The sequence below is a fragment of the Odocoileus virginianus genome, chromosome 7, assembly GCF_023699985.2.
Source record: "Odocoileus virginianus isolate 20LAN1187 ecotype Illinois chromosome 7, Ovbor_1.2, whole genome shotgun sequence".
Taxonomy (NCBI): Eukaryota; Metazoa; Chordata; class Mammalia; order Artiodactyla; family Cervidae; genus Odocoileus; species Odocoileus virginianus.
The window spans coordinates 44135654-44149512 of record NC_069680.1 but is presented as its reverse complement, the minus strand read 5'-3'; the positions used below and the strand labels follow the sequence as shown (position 1 = coordinate 44149512).

Sequence of the window (13859 nt, the reverse complement as noted above, 5' to 3'; positions counted from 1 at the left end):
AGTAGTAAGTGAATATTATTTTGCCTAAATTAATATATATATAATCCCTAGAAAAGAAAGACAAGGGATCATTTTACCAGAATCCTAAAGCCTCATTTTAGGTATGAAGTTAAACCCAGGCAAAGGATAAGGACAATTTGGAGAGAATTCAAAATAACCATGATGAGGAAGAGATTTCAATATGTCTTATGAGTGTGGGTGGAAGAAAAATTGTTTCAGGGGACACATGGCAATAGTCTTCAATTACTTTAAGATATATGTAGTAGACATTTGTTTTTTGGCTATTCAGCATTACTTGACTTCCAGCAATAGCCAGATGTATTTGATTTATTTGTCCCTTCAAATTTATCTGAAATTAGTGCAGTCCCTGGACTATTAAATTACATCGGCCACTATATTCTCATTTTTGCTTAGGTCATTTTAGCTGAGTTTTCTGATTTGCAATCAAGAGTTTTTGGGGTTTTTTTGGTTTTTTTGCAATCAAGTTTTAACTAATGCAAAATGTTACCTCTATGAAGGCTTAGATCTTTGAGGTCCCTATAGACCAAAATGTGTAGACTACAGGCTAGATGTCTTCCGTTAAATGGAAGAAACAAATTTCAAAGAATAAGGACTATCTGAAGATGAAATTATCATTTAGGAAGATAATTCAGTATTCAAATTTTGATAATTAATAAAGGTGAAGTTTGAGGTCTTTTTTTTTTTAAATAAGAGTCTATGAAAGTATCTCTAAATACTTATAAATTTTAAGTAGGCAAGCACAATTATTGACAAAATTTAAAGCTAATTAATTTTAGATTAATAGAGTATTTTTCATATGATTTTATACTGATTTTACACTTTCTTAGTATGTTATGCTTCTTATATATTTCAAAATTTTTTATCTAGTGAATTTTAAAGTCACTTAATAGACCTAAAAGTCTAATGTTTAAATATAGAGGTTTATAGTTGTATCTTTGTTTTGATATCACAACTGTAATTTTATTGACTGTGAAGTCTCTACTTGGGAACACAGCCTTAATCATAGTATTATTCTCAATGGGAAAACTGACTTACTGCAAAATAAAACATTTGCTACAAATCAGGCCAAATACTTCTACTGATGGGTTAGGACTTCAGTCCTAAATTACTGAAATACATAAAATCATTCCTTGCCTATTCTTCCTTCCTGAATAAACAGATGAAAACAGCAAAATAAACAAAAACAACAGGGACGTAAGTAAAACAAACATTAAAAACTTTAATGAGATACACTGAAGTATTTAGGTATGTCTGAATATGCATAGAAAAAATATCTGGAAGGATACATATCAGATTATTAACAGTTAACCTTGGGCAGGTGGAACTGGGGTAGGGTGAAGGCAGTGCTCTTACTTTTAAATTCTGTATTTTGTGAAATTTTATAATGAGCATTTATTACTTTTATAGTAATGAAAACCATAATAGAAATTTAAAAAATAAACATAGTAAGAAAAAGTAAAAAACACACACATATATACAGTAGTTTTAAGAGCTTCATTGGAGGTACAGAGAATTAAATCATATGGCACATTTTCCCACTAATACTGTGGTGGTAAATATAACTGCATACTTTTAGCAACATCTCGATTCAAAAAGTCCTCTGGGATAAGAGCCCTTAAGCAGTGACCCTTCAAGGTGAATACTAAAGCTGAAAACAGGGTTTAACTGTTTCTAGAGGATCTACAGGAAAACATGTCAATCTGAAAACTTCAGACAAAAGGAAACGCTTCACAGAAGTAACTCTGGAACACTAAAACAGCTAACCAAAGGCCAGAAATGGTGTGTATGAGAACTCTACCCAGTTCAGACCCAAAACTAAATCACTGAAATCTTGGTAATCTAGGGAAACAGGTTAGGGGCATCTATTTTACCCATTTATTATTTCTCCCAAATTTTCAATTGGTCTGCTTTTTAACCTCAATGATTTTACCCTAAAAATACTGCAATTTTAATGGGAAGGAATTAAATTAATTCCATCTAATTAGCTTTAGGTTTATGCTTCCAGTTAAAACAACTAGAAAAAACTGAGACTAATGATTTTCCCATCCTTGTTTTTTTCTCATCACTATTTCTAGCTACTTGATGAACATTCTGGGAGTTAATACTTTGGATTTCTCAAGAGTCCTTGAAGTTCTGTATTTGGGAAGATCTTTTCTCTCATGTTCTAATTTTTCCTCCTTTTATTGAAGTCATCAGGGATGACAAACTTTTATTATTAATTTCTTTCAACAAAGAGGATTGTTTAGATAACTATTAGGTTCATGGTTAAATATCCTCATCAAAGTCAGAACATCTGAAGTTTCCATCTTTGCAAGCTACAAGTTAAGTGCTTAACTGATATAATTTTGCACTCCTGAAAGAGTGCTCATGACTTAGGTGTCAAAAGTTTGTGTAGGATTAAACTTAGGCATAAATAATATGGAAAATTTGACAAAGCTTAATCAGAAAATAGAAAGGATATAAAGTCATAATGACCATATGACTACAACTTCAGCTACAACAGCTGAAATTCTGCTGTTTTCTCAATGGAAAATTTTTAAAAAACAACAAAAGATTCATCATAATGCCAGGTACACAGTAACCATTCAATAAAAGTTAGGTCTAAATGAACAATGGATTAAAGCAATATACAAAAATATAAGAACCCAAAAAGGAAAGAAAAGCTTAGAACTAATTTTCCTAGAGTGTGTACTTAAATGGAAAGTCGAAGCTCATAGAGAGCAGTAAGAAATTCTTCATTTTCTGGATCTATCTTTTGGGCCCTTTCATAGTACTCAGCTGCTTGCCTCTTTTCTCCCTCTAGCTTGTAAACAAACCCTAGGGCACTTAAACTCTGCAGATCTGAAGCATTGTACCCAAGTCTCTTAGTAGCCAACTTCTTCACAGCACTTGTCAGTTTAGGACGCAGAGATGACCTGTCTTTGACCTTTAAGGCTTCTAAATAATGGTGGATGGCAGTATTTTCTGATTTACGGTGAAATTCCTGAAAGCGGCCATAGTGGTAGTGGATCTGATGTTTGTGATCATCAGTTATGTTCTCCAGACGAAGAGCTTTCTGAAAAATGTCTTCAGCATTGCTATACTGGCCTCCCTCAGCATACATGTTGGCCAGGTCTGTGTAGGCAAATGCAAACATAGAGTCTCGCTCCACAGCTGCTTTGAAATGAGATATAGCCGAGGTAATCAGCTCATCAACTTTCAGTTTATCCTTTCCTTTAGGTCTGTTGCGAGTGGCCTTCTTGATTTGGATCATTTGTGCCCTATAGCAAAGTCCCATTTGGTGATGCAAGAAAGAAGAGGTTGGTGTCACCTCCAAGGCCTTTTTCAAAAGTTCTAGAGCTTTGTCCCAGGAATTTTTTCTCCTATAGAATTTGGCTGCATAACGAAGGACATAAGGTTGGGCTGATATCTGGTCCAGGATCTCTTCAATATACTTTTCCCCCTCAGCTTCTGCATGCACATCTTGAAGCTTCAGTGCGAGAAAAACCTTAATGTAGGAATTATCTGGGTTCAGGGTGACAGCTTTCCTCAGGGGGCCCAGAGAAAAGCTCTTTATAGACCCTTCTCTGTCGGAATCATCCAGCCGATACACTGTGATGGCATAGCCGATGTTAAATTCTGGATTGTCTGGTTCTGCTTCCAGAGCCTTCTCAAAAGCTGCTTTAGCCTTTTGGTAATACTTTCCTCCAAATTTCAAGAGTGCCCACCCTTTCTCACAGTCAATCTCTGGACACTCCAACTTGTAGTTAGAAGGACTGGACAATTTCTTGCAGACGTTCCCTATCTTGTCTATGTACTTCTGAGCTTCTTTAAGCTGATCCATGCAATAATAAACCCAAGCATAGTTTCCCCAAGTGACCAGACTTCGTACTTCTTCTTTGTCTGAGTGTTCTCGCTGTATAATTTCTTCTGCTTGTTTCAAGCACTCTAGAGCATCTTCATTTTGGCCCTTTAGGTGTTTCACATATGCCAATAGGTTATAAAGAGTGAGTCTGGATTTTGTGGTAAGAAATTCAAGCTGTTGCCCAATAGTATCTTCTACATCAAACAGATCAATGTCTTCCTTAAGTAAATTCCATGTGAAGTGACATTCTAACTCCAAAAGAATGGTCTTCAAGCAGTCCTTAGGAATTTCACTGTTAAAGATAAAAATACTTTTTAATTTCTGAAGAAATAAAGAAAATAATTAATTTTTAAATCTTAAATACAGTTCTTTGCTTAACAACCAATTTTATCTACTTGATTTTACAGTTAAAGCACTAGGCTTCTGTAAGTTTATACTAGTTTCCTCTGTGTATAGTTATGCTCTAGAAATATTCCATTAAATTCACAATATTTATTGCAAAACCAATTCTGGAGAGAACAGCGTTTTCTATCTTACAAGGTATCTATTTCCTTTAGGCAGCCACTAAGCCACAAGGAACACTTGTTTTTAGAGAGGGGGATTTAAATTATTTTATTTACTAGCTTTGAAAATTAATAATAAAAGATAATAAATAACATATAAATAACATAATAAATAACATAAAAATTTCATTTCTGTATTATGAGTAGTGAAGGAAAAGAGAAGAAAGTGAGAAATAAGAAAAAGAAATACACTGAAGGAGACAGAGAAGCCACATGAATACATAATTTTTGCAGAGAAAGAAAGGGAACTCCACACAGAAAATAGCAGAGTCAGACAGGAACAGGTACACCAAGAGATGGGAAGAAGTATACGTTTGAGAAGTAACAAAGATTTGGAGAAAATGGGGTAAAGGCAAAAGGAGGCTTAGTAAGTTTTGATGTTAAATGCCACATCCTTCTGACTTTTAGGGTTGTGGGCAACAATAAAGGCTGTCACCCATTACTCCCCTTAATGTTCAAGTCACAAATATTTGCTCAACTCCCTTTGTGAAGCACAGTGTAATTTCTTCAGGGCCTAGTTTCATCTCTGAAACCAGGAAGATGAAGAGGAAGGAGGGGTTAGGAAATATTTACTCATTACTGATAGGCTTTTATATGCAAGATCTTCTGAATAACCCTGGAGGTCTAACTGTGAGTAAGACACAGGCCTGCTTATACAGAGCTTGTAAGTACACAGCCACTTACAAATCAGCATTCCAATACAGTGCCATGGAAGTGACTCGGGAAAGGCACACAGTCCAGTGTTGCAGACATCTGTGGCTCTCATTTGGCGGAGCAATATCTCCCCCTCGTCTCAATCCATGTGATTTGAGACAGGCTGCCTACACTTCCTCCAGCATGTGCGAAGGCACACAATATTCCAGCCATTCCCTGGTCTCAGTGATTTATTCAGATTTATGCAATTAGAACATAATTTTGCTGAAATGGGGCTTTGCTGGAACTCTGTCTCTTCCAAAATATTTAAGCTGGTAGAATGTAAGCTGGAGTTGCCGGTGGCCTCTTTCCAAACCCTGGGGACAGCCTGCCTAAGAGAGACTCAAACACAGAGGAAAGCAGAGCTCAGGGATGAAGACAGACTGCTTGTGATGCTGACTAAATTCCTGAAACCAGGTATTGCCTGGATCACCCTGTCAATCCCTGCACTTCTACCTTTTTTAAGGAAATAATCTCTCTTTTCTTAAGCCAGTTTGAACTGGATTTCGCCTCTCTGAAGATGACAAATTCCTGATTAATATACCTAATTTTGTTTGTTTTGCTTATGGCAGTGGTGAGGCAGTCAGGAAAGACTTGCTAAATCCAGTATTGAGCATAATTAAGGGTCACAAGAAATTTACAGAACAAAGCTGCTTAAGGCTTCTCTTGAAGAAGGAAATGTTCTAATTATTGGATGAACAGTGTGTGTGTATTTATTTCCCTTTCTGCTGCACACAGGACCATTTTCCTTCTATGTATGTACGAATGCATATTTGTATAAGTATTTATGAGAACTATAGTAATATTTCTATCAAGAAACATTTATTGATCATCTCATGTCATACATGCCAGGCAATATGCTAGTTGGAGTAGATACAGTAAGGAGCAAGACAGAATAAGACCTTTTCTTCATGGTAATTCCAGTATAGGAGAGGAAGGAACAATAGGGGTTGACAGAAAATAAACATGTAAACAAATCAATGAACAACATAATTCCAAATATTAAGAAGTGTTAAGAAAAAACTCAGAGTCATGGGATTATGTGGTGGTGTACTTTAGTACACTTTTCATTCTCTCACTCTGAGAACTCTTCCTAGGAGAGTACTGTGCTTATTGCTCAGAGGTGTCCGCCTCTTTGTGACTCTGTGGACTTGTAGCCCGCCAGGCTCCTCTGTCATGGGGATTCTCCAGCTAAGAATACTGGAGTGGGTTGCCATGCCCTCCTCCAAGGGATCTTCTCAACCCAGGGATCGAACTCAGGTCTCCGGCACTGCAGGCAGATTCCTTACCATCTGAGCCCTAGGAAAGTAGAGGGCTTACTTATTCTCGTAATTCTGATCTTGGCTCAAATCTCAGCTCTTCAAAGAAGTTGACCCCTGACCACCATAGCTTAAACTGCATCTCCACTTTGCCTGCCATCCTAAAGTCTAGTCTATCACAATTTCCTATTCTTCATGGCACTTTTATCAATATTTTCTGGGAGCTGGGGAGGAGGGGGTGCAGGCTTTGAATCAAAATGAGATTGAGGTTTTAAAATGAATTGGGCTGAGTTTTAGGAACTGGAAGGAGGTTGCCCTAATAGCCAAAAGTGGCAGAAGAGTTAGAGAACTGGATTAATTAAGAGAATTAGTAGTAGTGATCAGAAAAATAAAACCACTTCATATTTATAATCTAATAGTATACTTCATGAAATGTTTCCCAATTTTCATAAATACTAAATTTAAACATTAATAGCTTACTTAATAATATATTTAGTAGAAATGTTCACTTATAATATTAATTTTATACATTTTTTTCTTATTCTCTTTATCATCTGTGTATACATGTAAACACATATATACAGGTCCCACATTTTAGCAATTGCAGGTTCTAGACCAGAGCTTTCCAACAGAACTTCCTGCCAAGATGGAAATGTTTATGCTGTACAGTATGGTAGCCACTAGCCACACATGACCACTGATCACTTGAAATGGTGGCTAGTACAACTATGAACTGAATTTTATAGTTTTAATTAATTTAAATATTACATGACTAGTGGTTATTATATGTGACAGGACAGTTGAAGACACTGGGCCTACAGAGCTTAATGTACAAGAAAACTTTAGGCTTAACAGGTTAGACCTCTCCTTTAACTTGAAATTTTCCCCATTTTCCTCAAGGTGAAGAGCTAGATTAAATGGCAAACAGGGATATACTTGAGAAGAAAACCTTATGCATGTGACCTAGGTTCACTACAGATTCAACTCAATAGTACAAATGTTACACATGTAACATATACTTCCAGAATCAGATGAGAGCGCAAAAAAAAAAAATAAAAAACCCAAAACATCCCCCAAAACCACTCACTTTCCACAATACCCAAGCCAGGCAGAGTGCCAAGCAATTTACACAAATTACGTTTACTTTTATTTTTTTTACATTTACTTTTATAACATCTTATTATTTTTACAATTTTATGGATGAGGACTGGGAAATAGAGTTTAAATTACAAATCCAAGGTTATATAGCTATAAAGTGGTCAAGCACAAATTCAAAGTCATTTCTGACTAATTCAAACAAAAGCTTATGCCTTTTAACCAAAATGCTATATGACATCTTTCATATAAAAATTGGAGTTCTTTTTAAAGAATAATTTGCTTTAAAATACAGGCTATGTCTAATGTATGTAAAATTCACTTCGCCTGGAAAGGACTTAAAAGAAAAACATAGAGATTTTAGAGCAGCTTAAAGAGCAGGTAGAAGTTGTATAACTGCTCATTGAAAAAGACATGCCAGACAGTTAAAGTCTTGGGATAAGAAAACAATGATTTTAAATATAAGCCCTCAATCTGAAGTCATAGCATTCTTCATTGTTGGAGTTATTTTGAGATGGAACTACTAGAATATGCTATGGAGTGACAGTCAGGATTGATTATTTCAAATAATAAAGGATCTGGGTAGAAATGTATTAAAACTAATCTGAAGGAAGAATAAAAATCTTAGTTATCAAAAATATAATTATCATTATTAAAGTAAGGAAATTAAAATATCTTTTTTCCCCATAAACCAGTTAAAGATATAGTATATGCTGATGATCTCCCAAGGTATGTCCACTATCTCTGCTTCCTTCTGAATTCCAGACTTCTAGTTTTTAGTTTACATCTTCAATTAGAAGTTCAGTTCGGATCTCAAGTAAATATATTCATTACAGAAATCTGGGTTCCTTGAGTCTGTGCATACCTTTAGTTTTCCTCCACCTTTTTTTGGTACCTCTTAGCCCCACAGGCCAAATAACCTAGAAGTATGTGAACCATGAACTTCCAGATGTTCAAGCTGGTTTTAGAAAAGGCAGAGGAACCAGACATCAAATTGCCAGCATCCGCTGGATCATCAAAAAAGCAAGAGAGTTCCAGAAAAACATCTATTTCTGCTTTATTGACTATGCCAAAGCCTTTGACTGTGTGGATCACAACAAACTGTGGAAAATTCTGAAAGAGATGGGAATACCAGACCACCTGACCTGCCTCTTGAGAAACCTGTATGCAGGTCAGGAAGCAACAGTTAGAACTGGACATGGAACAACAGACTGGTTCAAATAGGAAAAGGAGTATGTCAAGGCTGTATATTGTCACCCTGCTTATTTAACTTATATGCAGAGTACATCATGTGAAACACTGGGCTGGAAGAAGCACAAGCTGGAATCAAGATTGCCGGGAGAGATATCAATAACCTCAGATATGCAGATAACACCACCCTTATGGCAAAAAGTGAAGAAGAACTAAAGAGCTTCTTAATGAAAGTGAAAGAGGAGAGTAAAAAAATTGGCTTAAAGCTCAACATTCAGAAAACTAAGATAATGGCATCTGGTCCCATCACTTCATGGCAAATAGATAGGGAAACAGTGGAAACAGTGTCAGACTTTATTTTTTTAGGCTCCAAAATCACTGCAGATGGTGATTACAGCCATGAAATTAAAAGACGCTTACTCCTTGGAAGGAAAGTTATGACCAACCTAGACAGCATATTAAAAAGCAGAGACATTACTTTGCCAACAAAGGTCCATCTAGTCAAGGCTATGGTTTTTCCAGTGGTCATGAATGGATGTGAGAGCTGGACTGTGAAGAAAGCTGAGTGCCGAAAAATTGATGCTTTTGAACTGTGGTGTTGGAGAAGACTCTTGAGAGTCCCTTGGACTGCAAGGAGATCCAACCAGTCCATCCTAAAGGAGATCAGTCCTGGGTGTTCATTGGAAGGACTGATGCTGAAGCTGAAACTCCAGTACTTTGGTCACCTCATGCAAAAAGTTGACTCATTGGAAAAGACCCTGATGCTGGGAGGGATTGGGGGCAGGAGGAGAAGGGGACGACAGAGGATGAGATGGCTGGATGGCATCACCGACTCGATGGGCATGAGTTTGAGTAAATTCCGGGAGTTGGTGATGGACAGGGAGGCCTGGCATGCTGCAATTCATGGGGTCGCAGAGTCGGACACGACTGAGTGACTGAACTGGACCGAATCTCTTGATTCCTCTTCTCTCAACCCCTCATTTAATCCAATGGGAACTTCTGTTAATTCTACCACCCAAATATATCAAATCCATACACTTTACCCCCCCCCCCCATTTCCACAGCAATTTTTCTAGTCTAAAAGACTATTACCTTTCCTTTGAACAGGGGTAACAATCTGGTCTCCCTGTTTCCACTCTTGGTCCCCATATAATATTAGCAAACTACTGAAACTGTAAACCAGATTATGTCAGTCTCTTGGTTCAAAATCTCCCAATAGGTTTGAAACACCTTTAATCCAGCCTTTGCCACGTCTTACAAGTCCCTAAAGATGCTGGACCTGTGTACCCACCCAACCTTCTCTCCTCCTTCCTCCTTATTATGTTTTAGACATACTAACCTTCTTCCTATCTTGAACATATTAAGTTCAAAGACTTTCACACTTGTTTTTACTCTACTTGAGAAGCTCTGCTTCCAAATCCTTGTATGATTAGCTCCTTCCTTTAACTTGGCTCAAAAATCCTCTATCCAAGTGGCCATCTGTGGCAAAGGTATCTAAAATAACCCCCTCCATTCCTGGTCACTCTCTTAGCCCACTACACTATTTTATTTTCCTTATAGCTCTTACCACCTTCTGAATTATGTTATTTATTCATTCATTTTTTGGTTATTTATGTTATCTACCCATTTATTTTTGGTTGTCTATTTCCCCCATTTAAATGAGAACAGGGACTTTATTCTGGTTTGATTTTTTTCACCCATGTGTCCCCAGAATCTATGATTTCAGAGGAGGTCAATAATAAGTACTTGCAGAGTGAATGAATGAATGTAGTTATATACTGATAGCTTGTGGCATTTTCAACCCAGAGGCATGAGCCTAGAAGTTTAAAAAAAAAGCACCTGAATTTCAGATGAGGGAATTCCTGCTAGTTCTTTCCATCCTGCTACTGGTTCCAAACTTTCTGCCACTTCAGTCTTCCCTATCCTATTTGTTTTTCCATCCTGGCATTCTGTCTGGCTCTCTGTTTAGATTTTGAAACTAGGTTCTGGACTAACGTCCTAAGGTCCTGACTGGGAAACACGGTATGACTATCCCTTGGTAGTTGATCCTTTCTCTGGTGTAAATACACCAAAATCATAGGCAAGACATGCCACGCCCTTAACAGCCTGCTCAGACCCACGATATGGGCTTACCAGCCTCTGCCCATCCACAGAGTGAAATGAACATCTGCCTCTGCCCAAGGTGGATGAGGAGGGAGGGCTGCCCAGGGATCGTCATATGGCTGTGAGATCTCTAGGGGACATTCAGTCAGCCATGTAAGTGCCTTGCCTACACTCTATGGGATTTATGCACAACCTGGCACTATGACAAATTTTACTTTTTCAGCTCTACTTACTTTTTTAACTTTGTCTCTGGGAAGCTGGCAGAGAGAGGCTATTGTGTCTGAAGAGGCAACACTTATCTTTAGGCAATTTTGTGTGTGTGGGAGTTGTTTTATTGTGTTTGTTTATTTGCCAGGAAGGAGCAGTCTTTCATTTTCCTTGGTAGACAGTGCCCACTGGGGTTCACCCCTCTTTATCCCATCGACCAGACACTGGCAGGGCATCACCCGCCTTTTCCTCTCTATACCTCACACGTCCCTCCTTCCTTACAAAGGGTAGAAGTAAGGCATTTATTAAACATTTTTAAACACAACAAAAGTCACCATCTGCAAATATATGAACTGGGCATTAAGCAACAACCGTTTCCACAGTCCTAAGAGATGGATGCCATCACTTTTTACAGACAAGAAACAGCTTCACCGAGTTGAAGAAACTTTGCTGTGGGTCACCCAACTAGTAGGTGGTCCGAGTCAGGATTTAGAACAAAAGACTGTAAGGCCTGCAGGAGCCCACTATCTGAACCTCCTCAGGCCTCAGCTTCTTAAATGCAGACCGCTCACCATACACGTGCAGGGTAGGGGACCAGATGAAAAGGGGTAAGCCAAGGACCCCCACCACAGGCCAGTCTCGGAAATGGAGAAAGAAAGCTCCACAAAACAGGGATAGGGTGGAGCCGGAACAATCTGTCCACGGTACAAAGGAGGGGGAGAAGTCAGACCCAAGTATCAAAAAGGCAAAATGGCAGAAGCGGACGCGTGGGACGCGGGGGCTGCGGCCTGCGGGGACCTGCACCGCAGAAGCTCTTGCACCGCAGAAGCTCCCGCACCGGCCCGGGGGCGGCGGCGACCGGAGCCGCAGGGAAGTGACAAGTACCCGGGGCGCGTCGCCCTGCACCCCCCCCCCCCCCCCCGCCCCCCGACTCGGCCCGAGTCCGACTGCGGATGCCTGGGACTTGCCGGAAGGGTCCACTCGGCCACCCTCCCCGGCAGGCCCACCTTCAGCCACCCCGGACCCTGACCGGGCTCCCAGGAGGGGAGCGTCCCCAACGCCGACGCCTGGCGGCCGGGCTCTGGGGCTCGGCCCTCTCAAGGGCCGCAGCACTACCCTGCAAACGGTACCCGAGAGAAAGGCGTGTAAAACAAAGGCCACAGGGAATTGGGGAGGAGAGGCGGGGAGAGGCCCTTACCTCATGGTGGCTGGGCTGCAGTTCCGGGAGGTGCAGGTCCCTTCGGGCTTTCTCCTCAGCCCTCCGCTCCTTTGCGGCTGAGCGGCGGCGCGCGTGCGTGTGCGTGGGCGCGCGGGCGAGGTGACTGCAGCGCTAGGTCCGCGCGCGAGGGTGGACGTCTTTGTTAGAGGGCGGACAGGAGCGGGAAAGGCCAACGGGAAAGTGAATCTGATCCCCGACTAGGCGGAGTCCAGCTCCGGGAAACAGAAACTTCTGGAAGAGCTGAGTGGGGGCGCCTCCCCGGCCGGGCTGAGGAACCTCTGTGAAAGGTTTGCGCAGCGCGGGGACGTTCCGGGTGGAATTTGCAGCTGGGCCTTGAGACTTTGGTCTTGGCTGCTCAGCTGCCTTTTTAAGTCCACGTGCCTTAGCTCTTTGCGGGGTGGTTGTTATTTGTTGGATTTTTTCTTTTTCCCTTAGCTAAGATGACTGGAGATATTTCAGCGTTATTTTTGTTGGGTGGCACCAACGCTCTTTATGGCTTTGTGCATCCTAGGCCAAAACTCAAGTCTTTTTTTTTTTTTTTTTATGAAATTAATTTATTATTTTACTTTACAACATTGTATTGGTTTTGCCATACATTGACTTGAATCCTCCATGGGTGTACATGTGTCCCCCATCCTGAACCCCCCTCCCACCTCCCTCCTCATCCCATCCCTCTGGGTCATCCCAGTGCACCAGCCCTGAGCACCCTGTCTCATGCATCGAACCTGGACTTGCGATTCCTTTCACATAGGATAATTTACATGTAAAACTCAAGTCTTGAGTCAACAAACACAGGTCCAATGCCATGCACTTGTGCCGTGATTTTCACTGGGTAAACCTCGAGAAATTTGGGGGCCAAAACGTATATATATTCAAAATTTTGGTAGCTATTCCAGGTTCACTTGGCAAAGAGGGTTTTACACCCACCCACAATTGTATGAAAATTCACTTCCTTTCCGTGCCGTGCCCTTGACAACTGAGCTTCCTATAATAAGCTCCCATAATAATAGAATACTAATCCTATAATAAGGTCCCATCTTTATGATGGGGTTGGCTTCCCCTGGTAGCTTAGATGGTAAAGAATCTGCCTTCAATACAGGAGACCTGGGTTCGATTCCTGGGTAGGGAGGATCCCTAGGCGAAGGGAATGGCAACTCACTCCAGTATTCTTGCCTGGAGAATCCCCATGGACAGAGGAGCCTGGCGGGCTATAGCCCATGGGGTCATCAAGAGTGGGCCATGAGTGAGCCACACACACACACACACACACACACACACACACGCAAAGACGGAGTGGTTTGGAACCTAAGCAGAAAATATCGAACGCCCATACACTGCCCCCTTCAAATTCAGTCATTTGTTCTTTCAACACGTTTTATTAAACAACTGCTAAGAGCTAGACATTGTTCAAGACCCTGTCAATATAGCAAGGAATAAGATAGACAAGGGACAAGCCCTCCAGCCTCCTCCCCCTACACACTGTCTTCTGCATTTTGTTCCTGATTATGCGCAGGGTGGAGATAAGTCTCAAACTTTGAGAAAAAGTGTTCATTATCACAGAGTTTAAAAGGCACGAGTTTATCACTTTCATGTCTTGGCAAAATGCCATGCTAGTCACTTTGTTTTTCAAATGAATGGACAACAATGTACAGTTTTTTCTATGT

At 40.3% G+C, this 13859-nt stretch overlaps 1 protein-coding gene across 1 annotated transcript; it reads right to left on the bottom strand.

The window, feature by feature from the left end:
- Nucleotides 1-1220: 1220 nt before the first annotated feature.
- Nucleotides 1221-12489, bottom strand: IFIT5 (interferon induced protein with tetratricopeptide repeats 5). The gene is made up of 2 exons (XM_020894461.2): nucleotides 12175-12489; nucleotides 1221-4157 (listed from the first exon to the last, which is right to left on the bottom strand). Exons 1-2 carry the CDS (start codon nucleotides 12177-12179, stop codon nucleotides 2714-2716), a joined length of 1449 nt encoding a protein of 482 aa, XP_020750120.2. The 5' UTR covers nucleotides 12180-12489; the 3' UTR covers nucleotides 1221-2713.
- Nucleotides 12490-13859: the final 1370 nt, after the last annotated feature.